This window comes from Oncorhynchus mykiss, chromosome 3, assembly GCF_013265735.2.
Source record: "Oncorhynchus mykiss isolate Arlee chromosome 3, USDA_OmykA_1.1, whole genome shotgun sequence".
Taxonomy (NCBI): Eukaryota; Metazoa; Chordata; class Actinopteri; order Salmoniformes; family Salmonidae; genus Oncorhynchus; species Oncorhynchus mykiss.
In genome coordinates this window covers 47,749,484-47,767,569 of record NC_048567.1, presented here as the reverse complement: position 1 = coordinate 47,767,569, position 18,086 = coordinate 47,749,484, and the positions used below count along the sequence as shown (strand labels likewise).

At 44.8% G+C, this 18,086-nt stretch overlaps 1 protein-coding gene across 11 annotated transcripts in view; it reads left to right on the top strand.

Moving 5' to 3' along the window:
- Positions 1-17,941, top strand: part of LOC110520061 (bromodomain adjacent to zinc finger domain protein 2B) — a 98,564-nt gene extending 80,623 nt beyond the window's left edge. For 5 of the 11 annotated variants that reach the window (XM_036974331.1, XM_036974335.1, XM_021597059.2 and 2 more), the window contains 21 exons: positions 30-95; positions 1,021-1,086; positions 1,583-1,627; positions 1,888-1,914; positions 3,020-3,085; positions 3,372-3,512; positions 4,158-4,412; positions 5,330-5,565; positions 6,276-6,350; positions 6,644-6,881; positions 7,087-7,149; positions 7,232-7,376; positions 7,598-8,319; positions 8,679-8,931; positions 9,101-9,256; positions 9,932-10,092; positions 10,235-10,443; positions 14,397-14,532; positions 15,346-15,680; positions 16,238-16,381; positions 16,493-17,941. In XM_036974331.1, coding sequence (XP_036830226.1) covers positions 30-95; positions 1,021-1,086; positions 1,583-1,627; positions 1,888-1,914; positions 3,020-3,085; positions 3,372-3,512; positions 4,158-4,412; positions 5,330-5,565; positions 6,276-6,350; positions 6,644-6,881; positions 7,087-7,149; positions 7,232-7,376; positions 7,598-8,319; positions 8,679-8,931; positions 9,101-9,256; positions 9,932-10,092; positions 10,235-10,443; positions 14,397-14,532; positions 15,346-15,680; positions 16,238-16,381; positions 16,493-16,649 — 3,696 coding nt within the window. In that variant the 3' untranslated portion in view covers positions 16,650-17,941. The remainder of the gene's footprint in view (positions 1-29; positions 96-1,020; positions 1,087-1,582; positions 1,628-1,887; positions 1,915-3,019; positions 3,086-3,371; positions 3,513-4,157; positions 4,413-5,329; positions 5,566-6,275; positions 6,351-6,643; positions 6,882-7,086; positions 7,150-7,231; positions 7,377-7,597; positions 8,320-8,678; positions 8,932-9,100; positions 9,257-9,931; positions 10,093-10,234; positions 10,444-14,396; positions 14,533-15,345; positions 15,681-16,237; positions 16,382-16,492) is intronic. The other 6 variants (XM_036974337.1, XM_021597062.2, XM_036974334.1 and 3 more) reach the window with 5 other exon arrangements.
- The last annotated feature ends 145 nt before the right edge of the window (positions 17,942-18,086 follow it).

Genomic DNA, 18,086 nt, shown 5'->3' with positions numbered 1-18,086 from the left:
TAGATTGAATTCCCCTATCCTTGTACTAGGAGAAGATCAAGCGCATTCAGCAAATTCAAATGGAGAAGGAGCTCAGAGCGCAGCAGATTCTCGAGGTGAGTTATTGCAGAAATATTCCGAAACACTTCCTTTTTTGCTGTTGGTAGGACTTTTTCTAAATCAACCAACGGCTATTTCTAAATTATGTGGTTGCACTTTTTCGGTTCTGTCTCCTGACTACAAATGACTAATGCTTAATTGGTTTTTCACAAAGTGCCATTGAATATTCATATCTCCTCAGACCGTGATGGGATTCGACACAAAATACCATCTCTCAGACAATAGTCGCTAACAGTTTAGCACAAGGAGGTGAAACAGCTATTTTCCATGCACAGCGCTAATAGAAGCTCCGAAGTGTTTTAGCTTTACTAAATCAAATTTCAGTTGACATGGTTGGCAAGCTGCTCTTAACAGGATTCCTCTATGCTTGTAATTAGATATTGAAATGTCTTAATTTATTCCGACTGGCTACTGGTATTTTGTAAGAACTACAACTAGTTTGTCTTTTTAGTGTTAATGTGAGGAAATAATTATCTCACTGCACAAGATTGCAATATTTCACGCTTGACATTGCCAGTAAGTCCCTGCTGCAAGTGGGACTATTCTCATTCAATATTATCCTCTCTCTGCTCTAAATTGAACAGTTCTATGTTGCACATATGTCTATTTCATTGTGTGTTTAGTGTTCGTGTAGTGACTAGAACCAAAATATGTATTTTGCCCTGCATGTTTATTTGTGAAAATTGTCTTGATTTTAGTTAATCAAACAATGTTAGCCCTCCCACATGACAGAAATTCATTATTTGCTTCTAGTAGGAACTAGTGATAAAAGCCTAATCTTACACGAGCATAAATGGATTTGTCTGTGTATTTCTGTACTGGCTACCGGCATGTAGTACTGTACATGTGCTGTTGAATGAAGTGTTGAATCTCTCAAGGTTGTTCTGTTGCATGACCTGTAGACCTGTTTTGCATGCACAGACTAAAAGGAAAAAGAAGGAAGAAGCGGCAAATGCCAAAATAATGGAGGCTGAAAAACGAATCAAGGTTAGTTTAGATGTCCTGTTAAAAGAATCAACCATTAATTTGTGGCCCACTCCACCTCCCACTGTTGCCTCAAGTCATACAACCCCTTTCGTGTTGATTCCCAATCTCCTCCTTGCACCTCATTGCCTCATTTAGGTGAATGTAAAGCAATGCTCATTGCTCCAAGGGACTGCTTCTCCGTGTTTAGGAAAATCTCCTTGCCACCCAGAGCAGACCTTTTCCATGTTAATCAGTGTCATAAAGGACATTGCATTCTGTCTCTGTCTCCTGCACGTCTCAAAAAAACAACAACAACAACTATGGCATTTCCATTTCACATTAGTTCCAACATGCCCGGGCTCTTTGCCTGTCTGTCAATCAGATTAGTGAGGGATTTGAACTTGCTGTGGAATGAAGTAGAGAAACCTTATCCGTTTGTGTTGGCTGCTTTTTTTAGATGATGGAAATGAGGGGTGTGTTTGGATTCTAATGTCGTTTTATCTTTTTCCCCTTAAAGGAGAAGGAGATGAGGAGGCAACAAGCAGTCATTTTGAAACACCAGGTAGGTATCACTCTCCTGCACCACATGATGTCCAAAGCCCATTTTCACTTTCAATTCTACTGGAATCTTTTTGGAAGAAGGGTTCTTCTTGATGTAAGTACTTGACAATTCCCTGTCCAAATCTGTCACTTTGTTAAATTCAGTTTTGATGACCCTAGCTTGTCACCTTTCTTTTGGGGGGGGGGTCTGTCTTATATGAACTTAGTTTTTATGAGCCTGTGATTTCTGTTCCGTAATACTTTGCCAACTCTTTCTCCCAGGAGTTGGAGAGGCATAGACTAGATATGGTATGGGTATGTTTACTTTTGCACATCTAACACCGCATCGTGATATTGGTTGTGATATGGTTGTTATAGCAATTCATGAAGTGTAGCTCTGGCTGCCGTCATACTACATTCTCCTGCATGGCTTTCGAGCAAAGTGCATTGCGTACGCACGTCTTGCTCTATTTGTTCTCGTACAAGACAAAATAGTCAAGAACTTCTTGACTCAGATTCCATTTAAGGGGAGCAATGCCCACTATCATGGTCCCTAAAGACGTGACCCTCCATTTCCTTGTTTTGTTGTCGAGTGAATGGAAGTGCTTGACATCCAGGTGTTTAAAGTCAATGTAGAGAATGCTGCACTTGTCCATTTTACCACCTGACAAATCAGACCCGTCCATCACCGGCTTTTCTCCTGCTTGTTGACATCAGTTTAAATCACCAACCTCCAGGTGAAATGTTCATTCATCGTTTCGTTGCCGTGTTTCTTGTTCCATATTTGATTTTTGTTGTTGTACCCAAACCTACTTACCATAAGTTACAATAAGCTAAAGACAGGCAATGATAGCATTGCTTTAAACCCATGCCATACTGAATATAGGCGTGCTCAGTACACACCTAAGATAAATTCATTACTACAAGGCCTCAATCTCCAATTGAATCCATGAATGTATTTGTGAGAGGTAACTTGCTTTCTGTCGTATAATATTACTTGCATTCTGATATAAGGTATTTTGCTTTGCTTTTCACCAGTGAATAAAGAATGAAAAACTGTAGCAGCTTTTAAGTAACTTTCTAACACGGCATAGTATGACGACGTCTGTTTTAATTCTTAGATGCAGTTGTACAAGTAGCACTTCAGTTTGCCTATTACCATTATACAGACGCATTCAAGCCGACTAACTTCAAGCTTACACTTTGCGTTGACACCGCCCTCATAGCTGTTGCTTTGCCCTTTTTTTTTTTTTGATTGTTGGTTGTCATCATTTTATTAACCTCTGAACTTCCGCTATAATGTTCACAACGATGGCCAGACTATACTGTACGTGTCATAGTAAGCTGTTGTGTTTGACGTCTAATATGAAGTGGCCTGGTCTGTGTTGAGCTGTGGTTGTGTGTGCTCTGTCAGGAGAGAGAGAGGCGGAGGCAGCACATGATGCTGACGAAGGCCATGGACGCCCGTAAGAAAGCAGAGGTGCGTGATTCACAACTCGACCACTTCTCCTTGAAACTGTTAGAGCGGGCTTCTGGCTATTGCCTCCTCTCCTCAGTTCTTCCTCCCCCTCTTTTTGTAAAACTATATGGAGTGTGAATGAAAGAGGGAAATTGGGCCCGAAGCAATTTTCGGTGAAAGTGCAGCAATTTATAAGCAAGGAAGGCCTAGTGTTGGCCTGAATTGTAATGACATAATCCCTAACACGATTGTCTGCAACGGTGCCGATAGCATGCACTGTTAACTTGGTCTGTAATTTGGACCTTAGGAGCGGGAGCGCTTAAAGCAGGAGAAGAAGGATGAGAAACGGTTAAACAAGGAGAGGAAATTGGAGCTTAGAAGACTGGAACTGGAAATTGCCAAGGAGCTGAAGAAGCCAAATGAAGACATGTGCTTAGCAGATCACAAGGTATACGATTCATAGGAGCTACTAGCGGAAATTCTAAAGGGAGGGATATGAGCCTTCTATGGCTATGAGTGTGCCATCGGTCATAGATTTGTTCTCCAACTGAAAAGGAGACGTGGGCCGCATTGCCATTAGACGATCTCAAACCAAGAAAATCGTTAATACTGGCCACATTTAATCGCTTTCAATCAGTTTCTTTGCCTATTACCTATTTTAATCAATATGACGATAGTGTTTCTAAATGACACCGGTTCTTTATTTGTATAGTGATAACGTCTTACAAATTGGAATGCACGAAAGTGAAGTAAACACAGGTACACGTTTTAATTGTGCCATCAAGTGGCTGCCCCTAACACAACTCTGACCAGGGGATTTCTGAGAGCTGCTTAATCATGATTTCCGCCAGAAAGGGCATTGAGCCCCTGGATAATAAGTTCACAGATCACACATCAACCCCGTCTCCATACGGCTCTCACTAAACCTCCCTCCATACGGGTCAAGCTCTGTTTGACCTACTTGAATCTGCAGCTAGAGAAGCTATCTCTCTAGATTTTGCTCTTACACTGCGTTAGGAACCTTGAAATTATAACAAATGCACAGCACACTACTGTAATTACATGACTGAATGTGTCCTCTCTCCGTGCCCAGCCTCTCCCGGAGTATTCCCGTATTCCCGGCCTGGTTCTACCAGGAAGCAGCTTCTCTGACTGCCTGATGGTGATGCAGTTCCTGCGGAGCTTTGGGAAGGTGCTGGGCTTCGACGTGGACGCCCACATACCCAACCTGAGCGTGCTGCAGGAGGGCCTGCTCAACCTGGGAGACAGCATGGGACAGGTCCAGGACCTGCTGGTGCGCATGCTCTCTGCTGTGGTGTGTGACCCCGGACTGCCCCCAGGACACCGGGTGAGGGACTTTACTCTTTAGAACTAAACGCACGCACTCACACTCGTCACACATTCATAAATACTAAAAGGCATATGTACAATTTGATGAATGCTTGAGCAGCCACGTATATTAGCACTTTCCCACATGGTCACACACTCATACTATCAGCAGTCGTACAGTATATTCTGATCTGCCTTCATAGACTGTACTGTACGCACTATCCACAGCTTAGAGGGCTGCATTGCAGAGCTAAAGACGAGATTCCCCTACTGTAATCAGAACACACAAGTGGGGCATTATCAATATCTCTGGCTCTGCGAGGCTAAATGAATGGGCTTATCTGTTTTTGGTTGGGTATCAGTGTTTATAGCTCTTAATACAGCTTCCACAGTTATACCCCCACATTTTTCCTAATTCATCAGTATTTTCTCTCCATGCTAATCTAAAGGGCTTAGTCACGCTTTCATGTGGCTTTCCATTATTCCTTCAAGGAGCCCAGATGACTGTCGCCTATTATGGAGCCTCAGTTGACGTCGAGGGAAAATGTATCCCTGAAAAGAGAAGAATGTAGTCCCCTCTAACTGTCCTCGTCTGTGCCTTAGGCTGGACTACATTATGCCCCTAAAGGCAGCGGTTCGATCCCCTGTTCCACCACTCACTTTCTCTCCTGTATCCCTCTACATATCTTTTGCAAACCTGTCAATAAAATGTGAAGATATTCTTTGAAAAAATATATGGGTCACATTTCATTTGGACAGTCGCGTATAGATGGTTATACGATCAACAAACAGTTTGTTGATAAGCAACTGCTTGCTAAGGTTAGGTTTAGAATGAGGGCGAGGGCTAGGGTTAGCAGACAGTTAGTTGAAGCGTCGTTTACTTGGGACCCTTCAAATAAAGTGTTTACCGATATATGTCCCTCTCCGCCCCGCCAGACCAAGACGGCCCTGGGGGACCACCTGAGTAATGTGGGCATCAACCGGGATAACGTGTCGGAGGTGCTGCGGGTCTACATGGAGGCTCACTGTGGGGGGACGGAGCTGCAGACTGACCTGGGAGAGGTCACGGCCAGTCTGAAGACCAAGGCTTTCCAGGCCCACACAGCCACACAGAAGGCCTCGGTCCTGGCCTTCCTGGTCAACGAGCTGTCCTGCAGTAAGAGTGTGGTCAGGTAAGAGAGGACACTGAACTCTTGGCCACAGCAGTCTCGTCTGCGATCTAGATCACAACACTGATACGGTCTGTTATTTAGACAAATGATGTCAAGGTAAGTGCTTTAGGCTTACATGTGGGGAAACTACTTTGTTGATATTTGATGTTGTTCAGTGTCCAATCAAAAAATGATTAAGGGACTCTATTCAACCTGTAAAGCTGAGGCGTTACAGATTCCGCTATAGAAAAGTAAAGGTCATTTCCGACTGAGCCCACATGCAGCATTTACCGCGAAATGCAGTCTCCGCTAACGCGGGAAACTTTGCCTTTTAAATTTCAATCACGCAATGTGGATTGAATAGAGCCCAACGTTATTCTGAGCACAGATTGTTTTTTAGCTGACTGACGCCTGCGTCACTCATCTTTGAGCATGAAGCGGATTTTGCTGGACATAGTACTGTTTTATTTATTGCCATTTTTTTTGCTGTTAAATGTGGAATATCAAGAGTTGTGTTGTCATAGAGCGTTTCATTGGGTTGCATCAAACCTGAAACCCTTTTCAAGTCACTGCCTGTACCTGAGGTAGATTAGGTGACACAACTGGCAATGCTTGAAAATACAATCCTATTGCTCAAGGAAAATTATGCCACTAAAGCCTTACTTCACCTTTTTTATCATTGTTTAACAAAGCCGACCTATCTAAAATTGGTGCTTCGTGCTTCTTTGCAGCGAGATCGACAAGAACATCGATCACATGACCAACCTGCGACGGGACAAGTGGGTCATCGAGGGCACGCTTCGCAAGTGAGCACCCGAGTCATGTCAAGGAGCACTCAGGAGAAGACTACGTGACATACATTAATAGACCTGTATTACCGAATGGGTATCCAGGGAAAATGATGGATATCAGAACAGAATTTACTGTTGTCCCGCCTCTATTTCTTTTGTATTGGGACAGACTTGTTTGAAGTTATACTTCGAATAAATGTGAATTTGATTGTTTAGGCTTTTTAAAGGTTTTTATATAGTATGGTATGATACCAAAGCCTAGGAAAACATTTGCCACTCTTATCCTCCTGCTGCTTGTCTTGTTCCAGGCTGAGGACCAGCCACGCCAAGAAGACTGGGAAGAGGGACAGCGGTGTGGGGGGAGAGGAGATCCAGTCCCTGGGTACATCCACCCCCGGACAGAAACGCAAGAGGAAAGGAGGGGACAGCGAGGAGGATGAGGATGAGGACGAGGACAGCGAGGATCAGGGGGATGAAGACGACGATGAGGAGGAGGAGGAGGAGAGAGGGAAGAAAGGGAAGAAAGTGGAAACCTGTGAGGATGAGGTCAGTGAGGAAATTGTCACCTATCCACATGATCTATCCTCTGAACCAAATGACAATGGAGTTGTCCCAAGTGGCACCCTATTCACTGTATTGCACTACATTGTGAATAGGATGCCATTTGGGACATAGTCTCAGTCATTGTTTGTCTATTGTAAATGTCAGCCTCTCCTCTGGTGTCAAATGAAATGTGATCTTTCCCTTCTAGGATGATGGGGACCAGACATCCAGTGTAGAGGAGCTGGAGAAACATATCGACAAATTAACCAAGGTTGATACCCAATGGGATCAAAGATTTTTTATTTTTTTATTTTTATGAGGGCCTTGATACCATTTGTGTTTTCTCTCTCTAGCAACAGAGTCAGATCAGACGGAAGTTGTTTGAGTCATCCCACTCGTTGCGCTCCATGATGTTCGGCCAGGACCGCTACAAGCGCCGTTATTGGGTACTGCCACAGTGTGGGGGCGTCTTTGTGGAGGGTATGGAGAGTGGCGAAGGTGAGACTTAAAACACTGACATGACATACGGGCACCACACTTGTTGCTACTTACTTTATCAACTCACTATTGGGATAATATCGTTCATTTGAATAACCTAATTCAGCTTCTTCTCCTAGTGACATGGCTTCAGATCGGTAAGGTCTTTTATATTATACATGTGAGTTTGGGAAATGCGCTTTCTAGAGCAATGTGGTTAATAATATTACTATCTTTTCCAGGAGCAGAGGAGCTGGAAAAGGAGAGGGAGAGACTGAGGCGCACAGAGCTGGTCCAGGTGAAGGAGGAGGTGGAAAGGAGGCCACAGGAGGTGGAGGGGAGGCTAGGGGCGTCCACCGTGGAGGGTAGCCGTGACAAGCACACCGCCACACCAGACAAGCACACCCTCAACCTCTTCCTCCAGAAGCCCGGCTCCTTCTCCAAACTCAGCAAACTCCTGGAGGTGGCCAAGATGTCCCCGGACTCAGACAACCACCCTCACAGTCTGAGCTGTAGTGTAGCCAAAGTCCCCACCACAGTATCTTCCCCTATCCGCCCTACCATTCAGACTACACTACCCAGCAACCCCTCTGCATCTCCCGCTCCGCTGTGTCCAGAGGTGAAAGCGGAGCCTTCCACAGCCCTCCTCAGCCCGTCCTACCTCAGCAGCGGCCCAGGGAAGATGTCCTCCAGCCCCCAGCAGCTCCAGCCCAATGACCAGCTCTTCAGGGTGCTGACAGAGAAGAACTGCCACTGGTTCAGCCTGCTTCCCCGCTCCCCGTGTGACGAGTCGTCCGTCAGCACCAGCTCCACCACCACCCCCCCGGCCTCCTCCCCCTATTCCTCCTCAACCACCAGGCCCAAGTCCCCCTCCTCCCTGTCTTCTAATCCCCTAGCCTCCACATCAGCCAGCCCCAGCAATCTCACCACTGGGATCAATAACTTCCCTTTTTCAGCTCTCCAGGTAGGGCCCCTGCACCATATCTGTCTCTGATCCTCTAGGATGATTGTTAACATGGTGTAAGCATATTGCTACTGACCGGCATACCAGGCAGTTTTTGATGTTGTCCAATAAGTGCTGTTCTGAAGCTGATTTCCCGGGCACACGTGAATCCCTGTCCTGGACTAGGTGTAATCTGTCTCTAGGAATCCAACCCCCTTATGTTCATGTCTGATTTGTTATTCTTTAGCCGTGTTCCTTTTATCATAGCTTTATTTCTAGATGCCATTTGTGCTAGTTGTCAGTGAACCAAGTTCTGCTACATAACATTCTCACTCCTCACCACTGCCTGTGCATTTCTCTGGTTCATGAACTCCTCCAAGCAGGTGAAGTCTGGCGTCCATATGATAGGTCTGCCATTCTGTGGATGGCCCGGTGGCATGATGATCCCCACCCTGCCCTTCTCTGCCAGTCCACTGCCCCCCTCCACGCTGGCCGCTGCCTACCACCATGTGGAGGGTAACAGCAACCCCTTCCTGGCAGTGCCCCCTGGAGAGAAGCCCCCCTCTGCCCCGTCCAACGTGGTGGAGGTGGCCAAGACCCAGGACTACCCCGACCCACTGCCCATTCCAGAGGGTAAGCATGGCACACTGCCACCCGCTGACAGGAAAGATGGTAGATGACACAGCACATGCAAGCACTGTGGAGGACTTTTAGGTGGCTCCCAAGAATTTCCACTTTTCATTATGTGTTGTCATGGATTTTATTTACAGAAGTCTTAATAACTTAGGTGTGTGTGTTGTAGAGATGCTGTCAGGCTGGTGGAGAGTGGCAGACATGGAGGAGTTGAGGAGCTTGGTCAAGGGCTTGCACAGCAGAGGTATCAGAGAGAGGGCCCTGCAGAAACAGATCCAGAAACACATGGAGTTCATTGCACAGGCATGTGCCAAAAACAGGGATGGTGAGTTTTTTAGACTAGGGTTAACACGCATACAATTCTCAAATTATTCCCTATTCCTTATAAAGTGCACTACTTTTGACCAGGGCCCATAGGGAATAGGGTAATACAGTAGTACACTATAAAGGGAATAGAGTGCCATTTCAAATGAGTCCTTATAGATGTCCAAAGTGTCTTGTGACTCTTTAAATCTGACCTTTTAATAATGTGGTAGCATGCATGACCTCGGTTTTAAAATGACACTGAAATGTCAACCCACTGCAGGGAGAGAGTGGATACATCATTCAGAGCTAACGTGGTATTTACCACCATTCCTTAGGATCATAATCACTTACAGCATGTTGGCGCAATTGAATGAGGCTGTCTTACAGCTTTGAATTCTGTAACCTCGATGCCAAATATATTCTAAACTGAAGATTGTCTGCATGCATGCGGTTACAATGGCTCATCTCTACAGAGCTAGGCAGGGGAGCCCAATAAAAATGTCAGGGGAAACACTGCATCCCTATATTAGAAAATATCCTTCCCAAACTTCACAGCACATACTAAGATACAATAACTGTAGTAAACTTGGTTTTTAGAAAAATGTGTTTTTGGGGGTCCTGCGTTTATCCCTATGGACCTGTCTGTCTCTCCCTCTCTCTCTCCACCTTTCTCTCCCTCCCACTCTCGCTTCAGTGGCGGTGATAGACGAGTCCAAGCTGGAAGAGAACGGGGTGAGCGAGGAGGCAGTGGAGAGCTGGTGTGTGGAGGAGCAGGCCATGGAGATGGACATCGCTGTTCTGCAACAGGTGGAGGAGCTGGAGAGGAAGGTCACTTCGGCCAGCCTGCAGGTTAAGGTACAGTACATCCTTTTATAGCACTGTATCCATGTGGTATGTAGTGAAGAAGGAATCTATCTGCAATGGAGAAAGACGACGCTGAATAAAGTGCTCCTTCCGCATGGACGCGCATTCGACTGTTTGTCTTATTTCCTCCCAGGGTTGGATGTATCCGGAGCCCCAGTCAGAGAGAGAGGACCTGGTCTACCATGAACACAAGCCCTTCACTAAGCTGCTTCTAGCAGGAGAGGAGCAGCTTGCAGGGGAGGAGGCGGCCAAAGGCGGCTGCAGCCTGGTGCGGCGCGTCAACAACCCCCTAGATATAGCTGTAACACGGCTAGCCGAGCTGGAGAGGAACATCGAGCGAAGGTACCTGAAGAGCCCTTTAAGTCCCACCATTCAGGTCAAACTGGATAATGTGCTGGGTACATTCACTGTCCCTGCTCCCACACCATCTAGTAGTGTTGATGGTGACGGGTAGGGTCATCCAGATTCCCATTTGAACACTTCTTTGGGCTTTCCTCTGCTTCACTGGGGCCTATTTCGGTTGTCTGTTTCTCTCTCCCTTTTTGCTGCTGTGTGCATTGTGTTTTTTCTTCATTTGTGAAGTCCCTTAATGTAAGTGGTTGCATCTGTCTCTTTGGAAGCCGGTCTGTACTGTAGCTCTGCATGCTGCATCACACTGGTAACCGTGGTTCTATGTCAACTCATTGACTTACCACGGCAGCCTGAATGTATCTATGAGTGACATTGTTACCGACAAGGATGCATGTACACCATGACATTTGTTGAGCTACGGCTGCGCATTTAGCCCTAAAGTCTGACCTGAGAGTCTAGAAAGAGCTTGTAGAAATCAGGACAGCAATTACTCACCTCGTATTGAAAGACAATTTTTTTCTTAAACGAGTCGGACGAGAGGGTCACCCGACAAGGCCCTCGTCCCCGTCATGTGCAGGGGAAAGAGACGGAGATATCGAGGACGAAGGTCGCGGTGCCTTGTATGGATCCGGCGGTGAGTGGGTAATTTACCTTTTCCACCGGTCCTATTAGCCAATTTACAATCATTGGATTATAAAATAGACGAACTACAACCACGTATATCCTACCAACGGGACATTAAAAGCCGTAATATCTTAAGTCATCTATATTCTTCGTCGCTGTCTATTTACCACCACAAACCGATGCTGGCACTAAGACCGCAATCAATGAGCTGTATAGGCCATAAGCAAACAGGAAAATGCTCATCCAGAGGCAATGTTCCTAGTGGCCGGGGACTTTAATGCAGGGAAACTTAAATCCATTTTAACTCATTTCTACCAGCATGTTACGTGCAACCAGAGGGGGAAAAAAACTCTAGACCACCTTTACACCACACACAGAGACGCATACAAGGCTCTCCCTCGCCCTCCATTTGGCAAATCTGACCATAATTATATTCTCCTGATTCCTGCTTACAAGCAAAAACTAAAGCAGGAAGCATCAGTGACTAGATCAATAAAAAAGTGGTCAGATGAAGCAGATTCTAAGCTACAGGACTGTTTTGCTATCACAGACTGGAATATGTTCCAGGATTCTGAGTACACCACATCAGTCACTGGCTTTATCAATAAGTGCATCAATGACGTCATCCCCACAGTGACTGTACGTACATACACACACCAGAAGCCATTGATTACAGGCAACATCCGCACTGAGCTAAAGGGTAGAGCTGCTGCCTTCAAGGAGCGGGACTCTAACCCGGAAGCTTATAAGAAATCCCACGATGCCCTCCTACGAACCATCAAACAGGCGAAGTGTCAATACAGGACTAAGATCGAATCGTACAACACCTGCTCCGACTCTCGTCGGATGTGGCAGGGCTTGCAAACTATTAGACTACAAAGGTAAGAACAGCCGCGAGCCCAATGACTCGAGCCTACCAGACGAGCTAAATTACTTCTATGCTCGCTTCGAGGCAAGTAACACTGAAACATGCATGAGCGCATCAGCTGTTCCGGATGACTGTGTGATCACGCTCTCCGCAGCCGATGTTAGTAAGACCTTTAAACAGGTCAACATTCACAAGGCTGCAGGCCAGATGGATTACCAGGACGTATACTCCGAGCATGCGCTGACCAACTGGCATGTTTCTTCACTAACATTTTCAACCTCTCCCTGTCTGAGTCTGTAATACCAACATGTTTCAAGCAGACCACCATAGTCCCTGTGCCCAAGAACACTAAGGTCACCTGCCTAAATGACTACTGACCCGTAGCACTCACGTCTGTAGCCATGAAGTGCTTTGAAAGGCTGGTCATGGCCCACATCAACACCATTATCCCAGAAGCCCTAGACCCACTCCAATTTGCATACCGCCCCAACAGATCCACAGATGATGCCATTTCTATTGCACTCTACACTGCCCTTTCCCACCTGGACAAAAGGAATACTTATGTGAGAATGCTATTCATTGACTACAGCTCACTGTTCAACACCCTAGTGCCCTCAAAGCTCATCACTAAGCTAAGAATCCTGAGCCTTAACACCTCCCTCTGCAACTGGATCCTGGACTTCCTGACGGGCCGCCCCCAGGTGGTAAGGGTAGGTAACAACACGGGGGCCCCTCAGAGATGTATGCTCAGTCTCCTCCTGTACTCCCTGTTCACTCAAGACTGCATGGCCAGGCACGACTCCAACACCATCATTAAGTTTGCTGATGACACAACAGTGGTAGGCCTGATCACCAACAACGATGAGACAGCCTATAGGGAAGAGGTCAGAGTACTGGCTCTGTGGTGCCAGTACAACAACCACTCCCCCAACGTGATCAAGACAAAGGAGATGATTGTGGACTACAGGAAAAGGGCAGAGCACACCCCCATTCTCATCGACGGGGCTATAGTGAAGCAGGAGAGCTTCAAGTTCCTTAGCGTCCACATCCCCAACAAACAAACATGGTCCAAGCACACCAAGACAGTTGTGAAGAGGGCACGACAAAACCTATTCCCCCTCAGGAGACTGAAAAGATTTGCCATGGGTCCTCAGATCCTCAAAACGTTCTACAGCTGCACTATCGAGAGCATCTTGACAGGTTGCATCCCAGCCTGGTATGGCAACTACTTGGCCTCCGACCACAAGGCACTACAGAGGGTAGAGCGTTCGGCGCAGTACAGTACACTGGCGATGTCAGAGGAAGGCCCTAAAATTGCCAAAGACTCCAGCCACCCCAGTCATAGGCTGTTCTCTTTGCTCCCGCACGGCAAACTGTACCGGAGCGCCAAGCCTAAGTCCAAAAAGCTTCTCAACAGCTTCTACCCTCAAGGCATAAGACTCTTGAACAGCTAATAAAGTGGCTACCCAGACTATTTGCATTGCCCCCCCCCTCTTATATGCTGCTGCTATTCTATGTTTTATTATCTATGCATAGTCACTAACTCTACCTACATGTACATATTACCTCAATTACCTCGACTAACCGGTGTCCCCGCACATTGATTGTTGGATAAGGGCTTATAAGTAAGCATTTCACTGTAAGGTAGTCCTGTTGTAATCGGAGCATGTGACAAAATTTGATTTCGCATCGATATGCTGTTTTCCCCACTTCAAATAGCAATTATAGGCGCACACCTAAGAGTTTCCACAAGACCTGACACAAATCAATGAAAAACACTCACCAGAACTTTTTTGTAACAGAATCAATTCTATAATGGTGAAAAATCAGACTGGTCATTTAGCAGATGCTCTTATCCAGACCGACTCCCGTGAACAATTAGGGTTAAGTGCCTTGCTCAAGGGCAAAATGACAGATTTTCACCTAGTCTGCTCGGGGATTCGAACCAGCGACCTTTCGGTTACTGGCCCAATGCTCTGAACCATTTGGCTACCTGCCAACTTGCTTAAGTGGATAACGACTGGAGAAAAGCAGCCGGTCTGCTGTTTACCTCTGCCATGCACATTTGCTTCATTTTTATTGGTCAAGAGAGTTCAGAGCATGTGTGTGTGTGTATGTGTATATATACATATTTTTTTTTTTTTACATTTTTTTTTTTTACATTTTTTTTTAGACTACCTGGATATTTGAACAAATGTCATGATATTATTTGAATTGTGAAATAATCCCAAATGCCCATCCCTACAGTACTATGAAGCATGTCAGTCACCAGGTCTGTGGAGTATTATGCAGTATCTCTTAATCATGTCCACTGTGACCAAAACACTCTTCCACCCTCGTGGTTTTCTGTGCACTGCTGTTGGCAGTGGGCTTGGTTAATGTTTCTGCTAGTTTTATGGGATGTTGTGAGTGGCTGGTTCTCTGATCACGTTGTCTGTCTCCATCTTCTCAGGGGGGAAGAGGAACTGGCCCCGGGCATGAAGGTATGGCGCAAGGCCATGGGCGAGGTCTGCAGCGCCGCCCAACTGTCTCTCTGCATCCAGCAGCTCCAGAAGTCTATTGCCTGGGAGAGATCCATCATGAAAGTGGTACGTGTTCTCGGATAGAGTTTATTTAAAGTACGGTGCACTCGGAAAGTATTCAGACCCCATGCTTGTGACTCTACAAACTTGTTGGGTGCATTTGCTGTTTGTTTTTGGTTGTGTTTCAGATTATTTTGTGCCCAATATAAATTAATAGTAAATAATGTGTTGTCATTTTTGGAGTGACTTTTATTGTAAATAAAAAATGAATGTAGAAGTGTTCAGAAACATATTATATTCTTAATTACAATAAAAGTGACTCCAAAATGACACAATACTTTATTTACCATTCATTTCTATTGGGCACAAAATAATCTGAAGCACAACCAAAACAAATTAAAGACAGTCTGCACTTTAACCTCATAGTCATTGTATCATTTCAAAGTGCTGGAGTACAGAGCCAAAATGACAAATAATGTGTCACTGTCCCAATACTTCTGGAGCTCAATGTATAAATATATACCGACAACAGACAGACACACACAAATAATGACATCACACCTGCCCAGACCCACATGTTCCCACTGCATCTATTTCCAGTACTTGTAAGACTATGCCATATGGCATTTCAAATTGTGCTATTCTGTTTTTCTGTCGCCCACACCTTTTCAATATTTAAATATTAATGCATTTGATTCTTCCACTGTCTTAACAATGATCATTTGATTTCCAGTTGAGGTAAAACATTTTTCTCAATTATTGACGAGTAAAGTATGGTCCAACCCATTGGGTATCTCACCGCCCTCTCATATTCATTCAATTCAACGATGACAAGTGTGATCCTTGCTAAATGCGAAATGCATATTTTATGTCATTCAGGCAAGCGGTCAATCCCCCAAGAATAAGAAGAAGCAGCAGCAGCAGCAGCAGAGCCGAGCGGGGGCAGCCGGGCGAGGAGGGAAGACAACCACCGAGGTAAAACAGAACAGGAAACCGTCGTCTGTAGCCAGCGGAGAGATCTCTGAGGACGATGCTGCCAGCACCAGCAGCAGCACGCCAAAAAAAGTGAGTAAAGAGCCCAAAAAGAGGAAGAGCCCAGGAGAGGGGAGCCCAGCCACCAACCAGTCCAAGCAGGACAGTACTCCCGTCTGTGTGAAGAAGGCGAAGATGGCCACATCAGCCAGAGACAATGAAAAGGATCTGACATTGTGCAGGTAACAGTATGACTGAGGTTGCACCATTAGTATAATACAATATTGACCCAGTAAGTGATGTACGCTTACGCTGGTCCCAGATCTGTTTGTGCACTTGTCGACTCCATTGATATCATTGTCAAGCTAAACATGTTTGGCATGTCAATGAGTGACAGGGAGTTGGCGTTAGGGCTGTGATGATACCAGTATCGCAATATTTTTTTTCCCATGGCAAAAATGAAAACCAGACGCAGACCTTAGTCTTTGGTCCTTTTTAAAAACCTGCAGTATATAAAATACTGTGTTATAGCTTGGAAAATGAATGTGACATAATGATGTTTGTTTCCAACATTAGGGCTGTTTTCCTAAAGAAGTTAAACCGCTTCCTGTTTTGTTTCCTTGCCACGATGCTAATGAGTATCGTGATACTGGTAATGTCCCGGGCACAGTTGCCATGGAATCATAAACAGGCTAGTGCTCAGGCTAACACCCTAGCTGCTGTAGTGTGGGATGCATTGCCATGCTGGACTGTAGTTAATCTGAGGTTCATCGATTTGTTGACTCCTTTTTCTCCATAGGGTGCTACTGGTTGAGCTGGAGGGTCACCAGGATGCCTGGCCCTTCCTTAACCCTGTCAACCCCAAATCTGTCCCTGGCTACAAGAAAGTCATCAGGAAACCCATGGATTTCTACACAATCCGAGAGAAGCTCGTCCACAGCCAGTACGTGTACCATACAATATTAGTATGAAAAATGATCTGCATACAGTGTTGCCTGATATGACTCTGTCTCATAAATGTCATAATTAAATGTTTATTTGTCTCAATTTACAGGTACTTGAACCTCGAGACGTTTATAATCGACGTTAACTTGGTTTTTGATAACTGTGAAAGGTTTAATGAAGACAATTCGGACATTGGACGAGCCGGACACAACATGAGGAGTTTTTTTGAGAGTAGATGGAATGAGCTGTTAAAACAAACCAACTAGGCTAGTTTGGACTACTTTATCCTCACTATACTGTATGGGACCAGCAGTAACCACAAGCAGAGCAGCTGGATTGGTCTAAAGTCTCTCCGTCAGCATCCAGGGAACCTAAATGAATTTACAATTGTAATTCTACACATTCACTTCAGTGATGTACAGTAGAATGCAGTTTCTTTTTTTAAGAGCAGAGAAATGCACCCAAAGGGATACACACAAAAGGGGTGGGTGTTTTTAAAGTGCAATACCATTTCCTAGAAGAAACCACATCGGAGCTGCAACTGGGAACAAAACGTTCCAACTAACTGTACTTAGTTTATTTTTTATTTTTTAATATTAATATTAAAGTGAATGTATTTAATTTAGTCAATTATTTATGAGTGAAAATGGTTCCGTTTTCTAAGACGAGGAAGAAAAAAGCAAAACTGCTTGAACAAAAATCTCACGGAATGTTTTTATTTTATTTTTTTGGACATAAAACTAAAGCCAAGAGAAAAAATTAATTGTTTACACTGCTCTGTGCCGCCGGGGTACCACAAGATTCCTGACGGTATTACTGTAACACTGCATTTCAATGTATCTTTACATTGCTCGCTAACTTCACACGGACAGTGAGGCAGCAATGACATCTGTATATACTATTCATTCATGTTAATATGAAGTATTGTTTGTAATATGTGTACATACAGTATTGTTACAAGACATTCAATATTGTTTATGCCTTTGATTGTGGTGTTTCATTTCAGTCTAAAGTGATAAATACATGTATATTACCTGTGATGTATATCCTCTGCAAACACTGTGGTCTCTTCAATCTGGGTAATGCCTGCCCTCTCAAATGTGTGTGGAGGTAATTATTTCAATCTTTTGGTTTAGCATTCCTTCAAAAGGTTGTGTGTGTGTGTGTGTGTGTGTGTGTGTGTGTGTGTGTGTGTGTGTGTCTGTGTGTACAAAATGTCAACTCTGGTGGGCCTCGAATTCTGACATTATCATCCTATCGTCAGTACAGAATCCATTGTGATGCACAGTACCTTTCATAAAAGATGTTCTCTCCATTTGCTTTGCCACAGACCCAAGGACACAGGGCGTTTGTAATAACCACTGTGTTTGAATCTGGCTGTGTCATGCATGGTCTACTGGTGCCATGTACAGCATTTTCTTTGTACCTGAGTCAGAGTACTTGAAGTTATTTTATTTATGAATATTGTGGGGAAAAGTCACTTTTTTTTGTAGGAGCATAATTTTTCACTAGTGTATGGGGCACGGATCTAATATAAAGGATCTTTTTCAACTCTGTATTTTGCATTCCGTCATATTTCATTTCCATACTATAACTACAAATATTTGTGTTGGTAGGATATCTTGGGCAAACACTGAGTGTACAAAACATCAGGAACACCTTCCTAATATTGAGTTTGCATCCCTTTTTGCCCTGAGAACAGT